At 40.7% G+C, this 16,946-nt stretch overlaps 1 protein-coding gene across 1 annotated transcript; it reads right to left on the reverse strand.

Annotated features, from left to right (window-relative positions):
- Window positions 1-607: 607 nt before the first annotated feature.
- On the reverse strand, window positions 608-16,854 carry LOC110986398 (uncharacterized). Its single transcript, XM_022248245.2, has 12 exons — window positions 16,015-16,854; window positions 10,144-10,389; window positions 9,580-9,696; window positions 9,050-9,174; window positions 8,327-8,579; window positions 7,719-8,000; window positions 6,072-6,193; window positions 5,516-5,759; window positions 4,375-4,665; window positions 3,026-3,147; window positions 2,441-2,693; window positions 608-1,658 (listed from the first exon to the last, which is right to left on the reverse strand). The coding sequence occupies exons 1-12, from the start codon at window positions 16,055-16,057 to the stop codon at window positions 1,411-1,413; spliced, it is 2,346 nt and encodes a 781-aa protein (XP_022103937.2). The 5' UTR covers window positions 16,058-16,854; the 3' UTR covers window positions 608-1,410.
- Between the last annotated feature and the right edge of the window lie 92 nt (window positions 16,855-16,946).

Here is a 16,946-nt window from a genome sequence, read left to right on the forward strand (position 1 = left end):
GAAGCTTTGGATCAAACGCCTCCGCACCATACAACGTTACCCATAGCCTGAACATCGCTAAGGGAAACTACTAATTAACACTATTTTCCTTCCCTCTTTTGTCTGCAAATGATATCCCCCTCCAACTTGGGGTCCATTTCAATCTGTTGTATTTTTTCTTTGATCTCTTCCCACCTTATATTCCTTTGTTGTTCAACTATGCCTTTCATGCAGACCCCTTTATCCACCTGCAGCTATCTTGACCTTTCCTTTTATCCTCCTGCATTCATCCATGCTTGGTTGATTCTCCGTTTGCTTGTTTGTTCTGTGCACTTTTGCCGTTGAGAAAGATTCTGCTAGGATCGAAACGTCAGGCCCTCCAAATTTTGTGATTTGTATTTTAGGTCACTCTAGTCAGCAAGCAGTTTGCAGCAGTTTTATATTTATATCGTGGTTAAACATGTTTTAAAAAGTGGGCACAAAAAGGTGTTTCTAAATTAGTTAGCAACTTTTTAGAGCGTAGGCATGACAGATTTGTACCTCGGAATACTGAGCATGCGCTGTCGCGAAAAATGTTATTTGACGAAACGAAAGAATGACAGAAACACATTTTTTCATTGCTTCATTTTTTACCAGCATAAAGCTTGTGCTCGGTCTTAACACTGGAACTAAAAGCTGTGTTTTACATCAATTACTTAGTTGCACAATTATGGTGCGCTATTCACAAGACATGCTCATTATCTAATACACTAATTGTCGATTTAACATTTTTTTAATAAATCCTAAAAAGTATCATTTTTGAAAAGTTATTGAATGTTTGATATGACATTTTATGTATTTATAAATGTTCATTCATGGGATGATATTTTGTTCACCTGTTTTATACATAATCCTTTTTCATTTTTCTTTCAGCACATTACCTCTTTTATATTCAGATTCATTAATGCCAAATATATGTAACGTTAAACATACGTTCAGTCAAAAATAAGCATATAATCGCCTTCTTAAAATGTATGATTTCTCAACTCACATTCAAGATCAAAATCTAATAAACTAGCTGGTGCCTATAATCTTCAGAACTGGTGCTCTTTGTTCGGTAATTGCATCCCGGCATTTACTATGCGTGAATGATGGTAACTTAACCAAATCAATTCACCAAAAAAGACCCCCCTCCCCAATTTCCCAAAAATGGTGCTACGCACGAAAAGGCCCACCTGAAAAAGGAAAAACATGTATACATGTAAATGATGACAATGTAAATCTGAAGCAGTGTAATAAACGACAGAAAGTTACACCTCTGGTGTCTAAAAGCAGTTAAACTTCAATTAACATGAGCAGTCAGCTCGAAGGCTATGAAAGATCAACATGATGCCGGTTTGTTTTGACACGTTATCCCTGTGTATGGTTTTCACTGGGGGTCTCCGATGAGTTTTATGACCAGCTACGACGCAGCTTCATTTCACTTTTTACTATTCGATGGCCTGCCCATCCATCCCATGTTATACCGCGATCATCTGGACCTTGTTGGTATTCCCCATTAAGGCCGTACGGAGCACCATTGCATGTGTCGAGCCACCAGCCTCCCTTCAGCTCAGCTGCACAATTAGAATTAGTATTCTCATCATTGTCCCTGTCGTAGGTAGAGAAGCTTCGACCTCTGAGATGTGGAGGGAGGGGATCTGATGCAGACATAAGAAAGAAATCGTTTGACAATCAATTCCAACTGAAAATTGTAACACTGAGAAAAACGAGTAAATTGAGAAAGAGTATGCCGCCATTGCATTGTTATAATGGAGCAATGTTGCCGGTGAGACTAGGGCTAACCTTGGGCTCAGATTTTCAGACTTAGTGTTGGGGTTCTGTGCTTAAACGAACTTAAAAGTATGTTGGTTCGGACTTAAAAACCTCTCAAGAATTTACTACATCCCAAAGTCCTCCATGTGGTAGATGAAGAACTTTTGTCTACATGGAAAAGAATCTGATAATGACAAAGACGAAAGACGGGAAAGTCATCCGATGTTTCCATTTGTAAAAAACTTTAGTCAGCATAAAATTGAAGAGAAAAATACAAGTAGGTGACAATATAAGCAATTGACTATTTGTAATTATTGGGTAAGTTTTTCTTTAAGCTGTAAAAGTGGGAGACAAATGACGCCATAAGGAATGATGAAGGGCTGCCTTTGGGCTAAGATTTCTGAGTTAAGGAGTTGGGTCTGGGTCATGTATCCTTTATTCAGTGTTCGCTTTATTTATCTCACAACTTTGGTAAAGCCAGCTGTATTGTAAAATTTTGAATCTGGAAGTCCAGATAGGAGAGGGAGATGGGAAATCAGAGGGAGGATCTACCTCTCCTTATGTGACTTTGCCTCCATCATTTTGCAAAATGCACGAACAAAACAAGACAAGTTTTTGTCAGTTATTGCCATGCTGTATCGACCGGGCTATCTGTGGCATCACATACTTGACCGAACTGATTCATCAAAAGTCAGTTTGTAATCGTTGCCCTCTATGCGAAAATGCTCTGCGTGGAAGGTCTTGTGCTTTCCCGTATGATCCTTCAGATCTATCCGTAGTCTCCACCTCCAATCCGAAGTCAGTTGACGAAGTTTTTCGTTTCCAAGCCAGAACTCGCCCGTCAGATCGCCGAATCCGTCCTGGTACTCGGTCCAGTTGCGAGTGAAATTCACCGACCCGTTAAATCGCCTCTGAAACAACTGTAACAAAATAATTTAATTAACTTGTATTGAACAATCTGTAAGTACCAGGCATTCCAAAACCATAATCTATGACATCTCGACTTAATTGTGCGCACAGTCAGTCTACTGAACGACCCATACTGTGACTGGATTCAGTCGAGCTGTTCGTATTAACTGGCGACTTTTCTTCAACAACTTTTCAAACACAATAGAATCATTTTTAATGCTTGAGACACGGTGTAAACATCTGATGGAGGTAGAACTAACTAACCGCTTGATTAAATCAGTTCCATTCAGGATAATCCGCCACCTGGCCACTTGAAAATATCAAAGCGGTGTAACAAACTTACGGTCCAGCCGACAGGTGTAGCATCCATATCACAGTAGACCTCTAGACCGTCAGGGTACTTCGTCGGGTAGATGGTGTACACACCACTCTGACGGATACCACGGTAGTAAAAAGTGTAGCAATCTGAAAAATTAAAGAAATTCTCTGAAATTTGCATGCACGACATAACACCTCATTATTGATGGTCTTTGAGAGGTGCAAAATCTTGTGACGTCACGCCTCCAGTGGCGACGGTTTGGACAACTGCGCCCTCCTATACTTGGGGCCAGAGCTGTGTATAGAGAAACTAGCGCCGGCTTCAGATTTTAGAGCAAAATGGTTGATCCTTATGAGTGCAGTAGAGCGTGCGCCTATTGCACGGCACGTCCGTGTGCACTGCCGCATACACCTGTCAGTTTGTTTTCAACAATCGTCACACCCATGTCGAAATTCTCTCTATTCAAGGCTGTGCTCAGGGTGAGGTACGGACGCCCGCATGGGACTTTCCGGGCCATTTGAGGCGATCAACCCTTTGAATCGACTGTGAGCTCCTACAACTCTCAAGCCCCTCAACGACGCATGCAGTACTCGGGCAAAGTCCGCTAAGCCAGAACTTTGATTTTTTGGGTGTGTGTGTTTTTTTTCTTGTGGTTTGGTTTGGTTTGCCAAGCTCGTAGCTCAGGTAAAACTCACCGCATATTTGCCTCGCAACCTCTCAAAAGAGAAATCTGAGCACCAACCGCACATTGTGAGGTACGTGAAGAGTAAACAGTAACAAATGCCTTCTTTGCTGAGAAGAAATCTCATAAGAGCGGCGGGCTCCAATTACTTAAATTTACAAACTTCTGTTAGTTGATTGTTGTATTCTTTAACCTATTGTATTGAGAACTGATTAGATGTTTTATCAAAAGTAATAATCTGGTATCCTATTTACTTCAATTTAGCTATGCTATGTCGAGCTTCAGGATTTACCCTTTTATCTTGAAGCGACACAGCTTCATTTCGCGACTCCACGCTAACGCAAGGTTCCCCCGATCAGCCCATCTAATACTGCGGTAATCCCGTCGGTCGAATTCTCAGGAAGGAGATATTTGCCGTTCAGATTGCTCTAAGATTCCTGCGGAGACTCACACTGGTCAAACCACCAACCTCCTCTCGCCAGAGAGTACGTTCCCCCCCCCCAAAAAAAGGCTCGGCCGATGTTCTGCAGTTGTGCAAAAGTCAAAATTAACGAGTCGCTCTAATTAACTTGATATCCTAATTATTGGCATTTTGTCGGTAAACATGAATGGAAATAAGACCTGTAAGGTGACAAGCACGTTTTAATGAGATTTGGTTGTGTCAAAAAGATTCTGAGTCTTAATGACTTACCATAGGGGTGGAAGCGACGCAGCTTCATTTCAACACCAAGAACTACTGGAACGTTCCGTCCATCCACCCATCTAATACCACGGTATTCCAAGTCAGTGGAACTCGTGGAATTCTCAGGAAGGAAATATTCGCCGTTCAGATTGCTCCAAGGATCCTGCAGAGACTCACACTGGTCAAACCACCAACCTCCTCTCGTCAGAGCAGCACAGTTGAGATGGTCCTCACCGTCGTTGTCTTTATCATAGGTGGAGAATGGGCGTGGTGTCTTGCTTGATGGCAAGGGGGAATCACCTATACAGTGAAAAAAAAGTTAGGAAGATGCAAACATTGTTTTTGTGTTCAACAGAGATCAAAATGTCGTGGTTTTCAAACTCTAGAACCATTGAAACCGGAATACATGAAACCCAAAATGGGATACCTTGTAGAGAAGCCACTCTATTATGACCTTTGCAATGTATCAAGAAAAGTCCAAGAGATTTACTTTAACCGACTTTATATTTGAGATCATTTTCATAACATACTTAACACAACGCTTGGGAAAAGATTGGAAGGTCATGGTAAATGACATTGCCGTGACTGAACTACTACTAGCTAGCCCTGTTTGCCAGCGGCTGCAACTTTTTCTTTTAGACCTCTGAGTCCTAGCCAGCCGCAACCTTTAGAACCAGGCCAAAATGTCTGTCAGCCAAGTAGAGGACTCTGGTTGAGCGCCAAGTAGGGACAGCCTACTATAACCAGCTGAGATCGTGAAAACACATGTTATTAAGAAGGCAGACATAATTTTGCTCTGGGTGACGTCATACCTTCCCTTTCGTCTTGCTTAGGCTGTAATGCGACACATAATCTTTCGGCTCCGTAGACTTTTTCTTAATTGAAATTTCCAGCTCGACCGTTTATGGAGTTTGCTTCCATTCATAGCATCGTTTGCCCCGTCTGCCTCCCTGGACACAACTGTTTTCATCTTGATAAATTTCTTCTATTCTTTTGGATGATCTGAATAAGCATTCAGACTTCAAAAGTGGGATACAACTTTCAAAGGTAAATTCTCTTATTCAAAATGAAAGTGGTCGCTCAGGGGACAAGTGAACGGCTTTGGTCAAGGTAATGTTCCCACCTTCCAAACACCCAAGAAAGACCATACCTGTAGATCCGTTAACAAACAGGGTATAGTTGTCGCCCTCTACACGGAATGGCCATCGGTACGTCTTATGGATCTGATGGTCAAACGTCACATCAATCTGTAGCAACCATTCTTTCTGCGATGTTAACTGACGAAGTTTCTCGTTTCCCAGCCAGAACTCGCCCGTCAGATTGCCGAATCCGTCCCGGTACTCGGCCCAATTGCGATTGAAATTTACAGACCCGTTAAACCGCCTCTGAAACACCTACAATGAAAACAACCGTGTTGGTGTTGAACCATTATGCTTGTGGGAAGCAACTTTCGTAACAAGCAATTTAAATCAATGTCCATCAAAAGTACATTCTAATGAGGGCAAGATTTAGGTTGTCTGGTTTGTTTCATTTGTAAAATAGTTTATTAACAATACCAAATTGGGCATACGTTTTTTTTCGGGGGGGCGGGAGATAGCATTCACTCAACCTTTGAAAATCAAAGGCGAGTCGTTTTAAGCGTGAAATTTCCGTTCGCTAAGGAGAAAGTTGCCATTACTCCTGTCAATTTATCAAAACCAACTTACATTCCAGCCTCCGTCTTTAGCATCCATATCACAGTAGACCTCAAGGCTGCCAGAGTATTGCGACGGGTAAATGGTGAACACACCACTTGTGGTGATACCAATTTTAAACAAGGAAAGGCAATCTGAAAAGAAAAGATGTCTGGAATGAACATTGTGCTGTGAATTGATGTAGAGGCCTATGGTCGGTTAACGATATAACAGACAAGAAATAATAATATAACTCATTTAGGGGAGTGTGGGGCAAGTGGGTCATCGGGGCAACTGGCCCACTCTTAGACCAAATTAAATTAAAAGATTAAAATACTGACCACATGCGTTTAAACAACTATATTTATTTTTTTCAGAGATTAAGCCGAACATAAATTGAGGCCGTAATGAAAAATATAAATAAATGCCCAAACCAACCAACTCCATACTTAGCTTAACATCCCAAAAACCAGAAGTCACCTAACTGGAGGAAAGGTATAGGAATTTTCTACTTAATATTTTAAATTGAACTCTGGTGCTTCTGAGATAATTACAATTGCCAATTTCAGTGTTTTTATTACTAATTCCAACATTCATTTTGTACTCTTTTGGTGGCAAATTTTAAGGTTTTGAGGATATGGTCCACTTGCCCCAGGTGTGGGGCTAGTGGTCCACTTTTGCATGAAATTTTAGGGAGTTAATATTCATAGCCTAAGTTTTATTAATGTAATTGATTTCAGCTGTTTGCGAAAAGCAAACAAGTGTTTTGGTCATGTTTTGAGGGTAGTTTTACCCTTTTCCTGGATTATTGAATATGGTTAGAATCAAGAATGTGCTTAAGTGGTCCAGTAGCCCCACCTTCTGCTATAGCTCTGAATTTAAAGGCCATTTTTAACATAAAAATAAAAGCAAATATTATCAATGGTCCTGAACCCTAAAAGATGCTTTTTATTATCTACAGTCGGGGAAATTCCGTCTGTAGCGATACCATTTCTCCAATAACTGCTTGCCTTGAAACATGACGTACTAATTAAGGTATCCGTTTAACCCAACAGCATGGCATTATAATTATTGTTCGCGAGCGTATAGGTCTTACACGCTAAAGAGGTAGAAAAAAAGTGTTAACTTTTCCACTGGCTAAGATCAGTGAGAAAGTTACATTAGTATATACCTCTTTTGGAAAAATTGAGGTTTTGTGTCAGCACTTTGTCTAGTTTACTACATCGGTTTAAAATGACTGTAAGAAAACTCATGAAGGCTCGGCAAGGGAAGGAAACGAGATGCGTTGCGAAGATATCTGAGTCAATACTTCGGAGGAGGTCCTCCCCATCAACAGTTACGCATGGACGTCGCAATAGAGATGGGGGCGAGGTGGCGCTCTCCTCCACCCCGCGGAAAAAATGAAAAGAACTAAAAACAGAAGAAAACCGTATACAAATCACCAATAATCTTAAATACTTTGTAATTGACCATCTTCCACCGTTATTGATTTGTCAGTTTGTTGCTAATGAGAATCTCCATAAAAGAAGTCCTGGTTGCGCCCTTGAAGTCACAGCTAAAGAAATTTTCAGATTCAATTCATTTTTTTTAATTGTTAGTGTTGTAAGAATAAAAATGTATGGCACTGAGACATAAATTTGATTACTGCTGTTGCGATATTTCAAAGCCCATATGACTTACCGTACGGGTGGAAGCGACGCAGCTTCATTTCACTACTCCGAACAACTGCAAAGCTCTCTCCTTCAGGCCATCTAATACCAAAGTAATTCCCATCGGTTGAATTCTCAGGAAGGAAATATTCGCCGTTCAGATTGCCCCAAGAATCCTGCGGAGACTCACACTGGTCAAACCACCAACCTCCTCTCGTCAGAGCAGCACAGTTGAGATGGTCCTCACCGTCGTTGTCTTTATCGTAGGTGGAGAATGGCCGTGGTGTCTGGCTTAATGGCAAGGGTGAAGTGCCTATATAGAAAAACGTAGATCCAAAATCGTTGTCGTCATTAGCTCCAAGTATCGAACCGTTAAAATTCTTTAGGTTTAAACCCTGTGAAAAATCTGCTTCAAAAATAAATAAAATAACACTTGAAGTTTGTGTGCACGATATAGGTAGGTGTCGGGAAGTTCTGTATTATTATGTCATATGACTTGTCGTGAATACACTTCCACAAAAATTCACCCAAAATAATATGGCAAAGTTTGGTTGACCCTTGGGCCACAAAACAACGTGCTAGTATGCATTCTGGTGTCATTGTTGCCTAAAAGGGAAATGTTATTGTGAATAACCATACCTATTGATCCCTCCAAGAGGGTGTAGTTGTCGCCCTCAATACGGAATGGCCATCGGTAACTTATAAAATTCGCCCCATTGATCTGATCGTCAAATGTCAGATTAATCTGTAGTAACCATTTATGCTTCGATGTTAGCTGACGAAGTTTCTCGTTTCCTAACCAGAACTCGCCCGTCAGATTGCCGAATCCGTCCATGTACTGTGACCAATTGTGAGTGAAATTCACTGACCCGTCAAGCCGCCTCTGAAATACCTAAGACCACAGAATTTGCTTTGTTTATGTTGAGGAATTATTCTCCTTAATCAAACATATTATACATATGTAAAAGATTAAAATTCTACTTAATTGGTTCTCTTTTTTTTGTCTAGTTTTGTGGTAACATATTGTCTCACATATTTAGCAAATTTCATATCTTTTAGCATCTTGATGAAAGTTTAGACCAAGTTTATCTAAGAATTAAGGTTTAACCCTGTCTACCCCTCCTTTCCTTCCTGGTATCGACCGTTTATCCTGCGCAAGATCCTGCACGGGCGGAATTAAGTCACTTTTTTATTTTCTTCTTCCTTTCGTACAGTTAGAATATTGTCAGCTCTGTTGTATTTTCCACAGATTTATTTCGTTTATTGTGCTTAACAGGAAAAGAGAAGCAGGCAAATCTTTTTAAAAAAGTTCTCAAGCCAATGCAATGACTTTTCTCTTCGAATTCGCGAAGACAGACTCACAATCCAGCCGTATGGGTATCCAGGCTTCATATCACAGTAGACCTCCAGGCCGTCAGGGTACATCGACGGGTAGATGGTGTATACACCGCTCTGGCGGATACCATGAGAATGCAAGGCAGCACAATCTGAAAACAAGAAAACTTCAGGATTGGAAAATGCGCCATCGTTTGTTCCTAAATCTGTGTCAGGAATGACTCTATTCAAAGTAACATGAAATAAATCTATGAACAAGAACTATATAGATTTTGGACAAAGGTTTATGAACGGCGGCCATGTTTGGGTCAAAACTACATGTTGTCGCATCCTACTTCCACTGCAATTATTCCGTTATATCCTTCCATCACAAATACCACTGTTGTTAACTATATTTAAGCCAACTACATGGTGGGTAATTTGCCTTATATTCGGCCAGGTAGTCTCGTGAGACAAACACTTGAACGTTCAACATCCCGGAGTTAATTTTGGGCCATGAATAAGCTAGAGCAACAAAGGTAGGAGTAAACACTTTTTAAAATTAGCTGAAGACTTACCCAAAGGCTTTTTATCGCAATTATTACCCTCAAATCCGGGTGCAAATTGACAAAGGAAAGACTCGCCATATTGTGAGCATGTTCCTCCGTTTTGACAAGGGTTTGGACTGCAAGGATCTTGACAACACAAATAGAAAGCAGGGTAAACAGAGGAATCAATTAACTAATGTTCTGGGGAGTGGCGGACAGAGACGAGTAAAGATGCGAATTCAAAGCCTCCTGAAACACTGGGAAACTCTGTGCAGACTCAAGTTAGACAGTTTACGCTTTCCAAGCGGTTGAGAGCCTATCAGGTCGATGGTTTATAAAATGTGAGATTAAACTACCATTTTTGTTAATTTCATATGAAAAAATGGTCTCGTAAACACCCTTTGACAAGACATGTATTTATGATGGGAAGTTCATTGTTGAGCTGTTTTAGTTTAAAATTGGCGCCGACAATGGACCTCGCAATGTACCGTCTGTTTCAAACGCCTAGGCCTACAAGTTTAAAACCGATCCAACACATCTTAATTCCCTCATTAGAACCGAGAACAAATAAGATTCGGGTATACATGCACAAACCATGGCATTCAAAGAAGTGATGAATCTCCTCTTGGTCGCTGGTAAAGATTGGAGTATCAGTGTAGAACGGTTCCTGTGATCTCCGGAGCGGCTTGGTATACAAGGGACCCGGCCAGATGCTGGTACACCGACAGTGATCGCTCTTACTCCCAGGCAAGACCCAGCGAAGACGACCATTCTGGCGTCGGTCGGGTTCTTGGCTAAAGTAGCACACCTTCTCAGCCCGAACCACACCCAAGAGGGCCACTTGCGCAAAGAAAGCAAACAGTAGGCTATGCTTGAAATCCCACACAGGAAATGTGATTTTCCTGAACTGACTGGGTTCAGTCAACCTCGGTGAAAAGAGGCAGCTACATTGGACAATGCCTTGGTACACTACCAACCTGTGGGTAGGCCTTCCTCGCGTTCAGGGGACAATTACTGACTCCAGTAAAGTCGAAACTGCGGAAGCGGTCGGGAAGAGTTACTATCTCGCCGCAGCGAGTTACTACCGGTATTTTGCTCTGGTGAGATCGGAAATTTTTTTTTCAAGGGGCCCTTATACGCTTCCGTACGTACGAAACTGCGTTATGGGGACAAAAAATTGACTTAGCGGCATTCTCTACTGTAATGTAAATACGATGAATATGCCACTTTCAAGCAAAACTCGGGCTACGCGCTTAATTGCACCCGTATAAAATACCTAATGATTATTCTGACCCCCCAAGTCAGGGTACCGACAAGATTTTTTTTACCATACTGTTACCTTTACATCCTGCTGCTTGTAATGAATTAAATTTTTCGCTCATTTCGTTTCTCGTTGAGTACGCCATAATCATTGGGTCATTTTGTAAATTAGAGTCCATTTTTTTTCGTGTCCCTGTCACATCTATACCATATGCTTTTGTTAGTTCAAAACCTATTCTCAAATTTTCAAGACTGACGAAATAATGCAAATTACCTGCCAAGAAAATATAAACAGTTTGAGATCAATTTCGGAGATATTTCCATATCAAATTATGCAGGTCAGGTGTAACAGGGACGCAAAAATGTCACACTTTTGAACCCCAAATTTATAGAATGACCCCACTTCATCCGCGGTGGTACAGAAATTCTTTCAAATTTAGGACACCGCACCAGAAACGTTTTGGCTTGACTTTACATTATAATGATGATGGTTTGTCATTGCGCAAATTTAGCTGAATTGGTATTCTTGCTTCAAAGAAAAGAGCTGCCGGGTTACCATGGCAATGTTGTGGATGGTCATTAAGACCGTTAGCGACGGAATGGGAAAATAATCCAGAACTCGGGAAACAAACTAGCGTTTTTGACACATTGTGATCCTCACGAATTGTAACCCAAACCATAAAAAATATAAATTACAAAACAGACATCAAACTAACCATGAAAAAATTAATTAACAACCCCAGAGTAGAGTAGCCATCTTTCCAAGGAGGCCCATTTTTAATGCTCTTAGTCATTTCTTGGATGAAAGAGGATGGTGTCACCACCCAGGCCCATTCCGAAACACAATTCATCACAATCTTACTATGGGTGTAAATCCTGAGGGGTGGGGATACATATATCCCCCACTTTTTGAGGTGGCTATTGAATTATCCCCTTCCCCCACTTTAATGACAAAATTTAAGCGGGTTATGAAGAACTTTTAGGATTTCCCAACGACTACAATTTTGGCAAAATCGCTAAAAAGGAAAACAACTTTATAAACCCATAAATCTTCCATTCTAATATAAGATTCTGCATGAATTATTTTGATACACATTACAGATGTACAACCTTATCATGAACACCGCCCCCTATAAAGTATAGGCCTACATAGTTTAGCCCCCCTCCTATTTTTCAAATTTCCATGGCCAGGCAAGGCATCTCCGGGAGCCCCACCTTTCTCAATCCCCACCCCGCATCTCCCCCACCTTTCCCCATCCCCACACCTCTTCCAATTTCCAGCTCAGATTTACGCCACCGAGTCTTACTAAAGACGAACACAAGACAAGGAAACCTCACAAAAGACCACTCAACTTTTTTCAACGTCACAAGAGCAGATGCTATGAAGTTTAGTATTCTAAAAACAGCCATAGAACTCTAGTAGATGTAAAGAATTTTTGCAAGTTCAAGCGTTTTAACTTATGCAATGCAGCTTGCAACGACTCAAGCGATCCCCCCCCCACCAAAAAATGAACTATACCACATGGTACATAAAATATTGCTCAGTTCTTGCAAAAAAATGGATTGCAGTTCTTTGTTAATTAATGACTATTCGCCAATTGTCCTGCACATTCATGCCATAAAATATTCAGGATCTGAAAGGCCAATTCGGCTGGTGACACTTAATTAACATAGGCTTAATTATAGGACATAATTTTTAACAACTGCAGTCGACTGATGTTTAAGACAGTAAATACAATATCATCAGTTTCTACGTTCTGAAGAATGGATTTTTGTTTGCATTTTTTCCTTTTTGTTCGTGTATCTCTGCCTCTAGAGTGGCTGGGGGGGGGTTGTTAGACAAAATACCGCAGTTCTCTTACACAACTGTTGGTAACACCAGTGAAAACAGTTTAATTTGGAAACAAGTAAAGGCACAAGCTCAGGAAATTTTCAAACCTTTTGCTTAATTTGAGCCGAATTGATTACAGTTGAGTAAAACAAGGACAGAATTAAGGCAGTAAAAGAAAAAGAAAACTTCCAAACCAAAAGCCAAAATTTAGGAATCGTGTTCCTTATTTGTGATTGGTAGGCTTATTGCCTCAGAACTTACGGATGTGACGGATAACAGCCACATTTGGGTTAAAGTTTACGATAATTGTCAGATCACTATTCATTAATTAACATCAGGTTCTTAATCACTTCGAATCTCCCAGACATTTTTGGGCCAATCCTCTACATGTTCGGACTGGCTTGTGAAACTGAAAGGAGAAATAAAGAGCGCCTCAAGTTCTTTTGGACTTCCAGACACTTGCCGTAAACGATTAGGTTGGCAGTTACATACAAACAGACCCAATAGCGGTTATAATCTAAGGTGCTTCATGAGTGCCATCCACTTACTTGTATATACTTCGACAATATGTTATGTCCACATATAGCGGAGAGTAAGGCGACTTCTAACCAAACAAATCTCTCCAAATCGACTTCCAAAATTATCTCGTCAAGTCTGCTTAGTGAAGTCTAAATGACGACTTATGCTGCTGTATTTTCTCGTGAAGTCGATTTCCGAAGTGGTACGGACTCGTGCATATTCTTGTCTTGCCACGTCCAGTTAACGAAGTCGACTTGTCTTGCCAAGTCTACGACTTGAGTACTGTTATCCACATCTGCTATGCTCAAGTCTTCTTAAAGTCTGGATGACGACTTGCCGATATGCATTATTTGGCAAAGTCGACTTCCTGCAGTCGACATATAACAACTTGCCTACATCTATTATCTCGTCAAGTCTACTCAACAAAGCCTGATAATAATTCTACGTTCTCTTGCCCGGCTGACGCTGTAAAGTGATGGCGCCTCGTCCTTATTCACTGGTAAATGGCCTTCGTCACATTGGCAAGTTATTTCTCAGTTAGTCGTCATTTTAACTTTTTTCGTTTTGTTAAAGTCGACATGGCAAGATAGGCAGTCCCTTGGACTTCACTAAGCAGACTTGGCGATATATTAACCTTAGTTTAGTACACAAGTAAAGATGTACGCTTTACAACGTCGCAGGGGTGACATACCGACTTCTGTCCCTATTAAGGTTCCTCGCGGGCCACTGTACATATTTGCCCATCCATTACAACTCAAAGGTCCAACCCCGGGGGGAGGGAACGAAGTGACATGTGTCATTAGCTAAGGTCCCTTAGTTCGCCCAAGAGCCTCTTTTCCGGCAAGAGGTAAACATGTGTGTCGGATTTGATCAAAGAATTATTGGTTAATCCAGTCCGAAAGCCCTATAGGCGAAATCCAAAATCATACCCAAAACTGTCAAAAAGTACTAGATCCGATCTGATTCAGAGATAATCCGATCTTATATGTGCTATAAAGTTTAGATTTTGTTAGTCAACAACATTATTAATAAATTAACAGAGTGTCACTGTGAAAGACCTGAGACGTAATCATCTTTGCGCTGGAAGGGTAAAATTGTCAACGAAGTTGAGGTCGTAAATTGAGATGTCATAAGATATAATTTGTGGGTGTGAAATTTCAGTTTCTTAGACGAACTAAAATACCAGTGACACCTTGCACATAAAGTCATAAAATCGCCTGTAGCCTGCAACGTTATTTATGGGCTCATGGAAATGTAACAGAACTAAACAGGATTAGGAGTATCAACTAAAGATACCGGTTATGCCTTGCCGAGCTCCTTGGCCCCAGGGTTGTTAAATATTATCAATACGTACAAGGTTTCATGTCAGATGGAAGGAGTTTGGGTTATAGTGCGTTGATAAAAAAGACGCTGCCATTCAGTGTTGTTAACTTGAGTCGCTGAGTAAGACTCGAGCCATAAACAAGCACTAAAAGAGGAACTAAACTATATTACACAAGGAACTTGCGAAAGAAAGTAAAAAAAGAGCCCAACAGTCGGTGATTGCCTGTTCAAAGATCTAAACAGATTTGGTACAAGCAAATGTACACCGCCGAATCAACGTCCCGTGCTTATCGAAGTTAGGTTGCCACAATTGCGACGCATTTGCGAAAATAAATTGAAAATTTGATTATTGTGTTGAAATGTGTGTGTTGGAACAATTTTCATCACCTGACGATGGGTAAACATTACATTAAGGCTGATAATATCGTGACACAATGTGGACAATTAGTGAATTAACGTCAGATAATACAGTCCACGTTCGTACACTGATTCAACGTCACCGGCTTAACGTTGATTGAAAGCATCGAATTGAGGTTGTTGAAAGTGCGACATAACATCGACAAGAAATTCAAAATTGCCTATAATGTGGAAAAAAAGTACTTTGAAATAACGTTAACAACATTATGTTGGATGAGATTAAATTGTAGTTATCGTCTAGACACGATTTTAACGTTGTCAGCTTAATGTTGAGTAAAAACAATTTTAGGTTGTTGAAATTGCGACTTTATTTCAACAATTAATCAACACTGGGTAATTGTGGAAATACAGAAGTTGAAACAACGTTTGCGACTTGAAGTTGGTTAATCCTTAAATTTAGGTTGTTAATATCGCCACACAATTTCTACGATAATTCAACAATGAATAAAATGTACATTGATAAAGCGTTGGCTCACCAACGTTGGGAAAATGTTTAGTGTAGGTCACTAATATCCCAACCAATTTTAACCATATACTTCCGTTTAACCAAAGTCTTACTGCGACGTCAAGATTACGTTACAAATGTGACGTTGAGATCACGTTGTAGGTTCCACCAGACTTCAACGTTGAAATTACGTTGTGTACTTAGTGGGAACCTTCATTCTTTCTCCTTGCCCATAGACCAAATTTAGCTTCATCCCTCATAAAGGTTATACAGATTTTATAGAGAAATTGTGAATTCTGGTCTCCGGAGAATGGTTCTGGATCCGTTGGTACTTGACCACTGACATCGCAGCTATAATTGCCGGAAAATAAGGGGAAGGGGTGAAACCAGTGGCCTATCCAGCTGGGGGGAACTTGCCCCCTAACGGATTTTTTTCCCGCACAGAATACTTAATCTTCATAGGTTAGAAAGTAATCGGTATAGTTTTTTATCAATTATTAGCACTAACATCCTAGGAAAACAACACCGAAAAATCAAGAATGTTGGGAGCAAGGCTTTTGATATGTTTTCTCCCCGACATCATATTTAAAGAGCCGGAAGACGCAATCGCTTTTGAATCCCCTACGCCAAAAGCTGGATATGCCGCTGGGTGAAACAAATTTCGACTCACCCAGGGAGACAGCAACAAGTGACCACCGGGCTAGAGGCCGCATCCTGATGAGCGCTGACTCCTGCAGTTACTGCGAACAACTTTTGGTTAATATAAGTCCTGAGTTGCTTTCTTTCCAGAATATCCAACAGTTCGTTCTCGTATCACCATGCAGGATGGACGTTGCTCTGTGTTCGTCACAGTACAATGTCGTACTGCGTTCTGATGAGTTATACCCAAAGCTCACACTGTATATCATTTCTTTTCAAATTTAATGACTATGACGCTGTGTTCAGGCCATGACACAAAATATATTTAATCATGAGCGCTTTAATGTGGAATAAACAGAGCCCCAAGTGCGTGGGTGGATTTTTTTTATCACCGAAGGCAGGGATGCACTTACGGAGAGATCAAATTTATCCTCTTTTGTCCGTAATACAGCAGGGATCTGCGGCCTAGGTCACACCCTTTTCTTTAATATATTATCCATTTCAGTGAAAACTATCAACATTGCCGGTAATATAAACACACTAAAATGGCATGTGGAGTGAACAATATCAGTAGAAAGAACATTATGTGCAGGGATAATGATACTAAGCGCGTACAGACATTCCGTGATATGCGCTATATAAGAACAGACTATTGTTATTATTAATAAATTAAAAGAAAATCAGACAGTTCAAAGATTATAGAAAAGAAAAGAAATCTGTCAACATTGAGTATAATGTCCGCGCTTTTTAAATTTCCACAGCCGGGCTCAACATCCCTCAACAATCCCCTATCCTCAGTAGTTCCCAGCACGTATTCGCACAACTGCAAATACGCCTCCTGTATGTATGAAGGGGCTTTTCGGGAAACTTTTAGGTTTGGTTATACACTGTCTTTGAGGCCCCTCTTCAGGAGGGGCTTAAAGTGTCAGTGCTCTGAGGTGGGATGGGGTAGGCTGGAGATGC

This window comes from Acanthaster planci, unplaced genomic scaffold, assembly GCF_054643075.1.
Source record: "Acanthaster planci isolate LZ-2023a unplaced genomic scaffold, COTS_SCS Contig15, whole genome shotgun sequence".
NCBI lineage: Eukaryota > Metazoa > Echinodermata > Asteroidea > Valvatida > Acanthasteridae > Acanthaster > Acanthaster planci.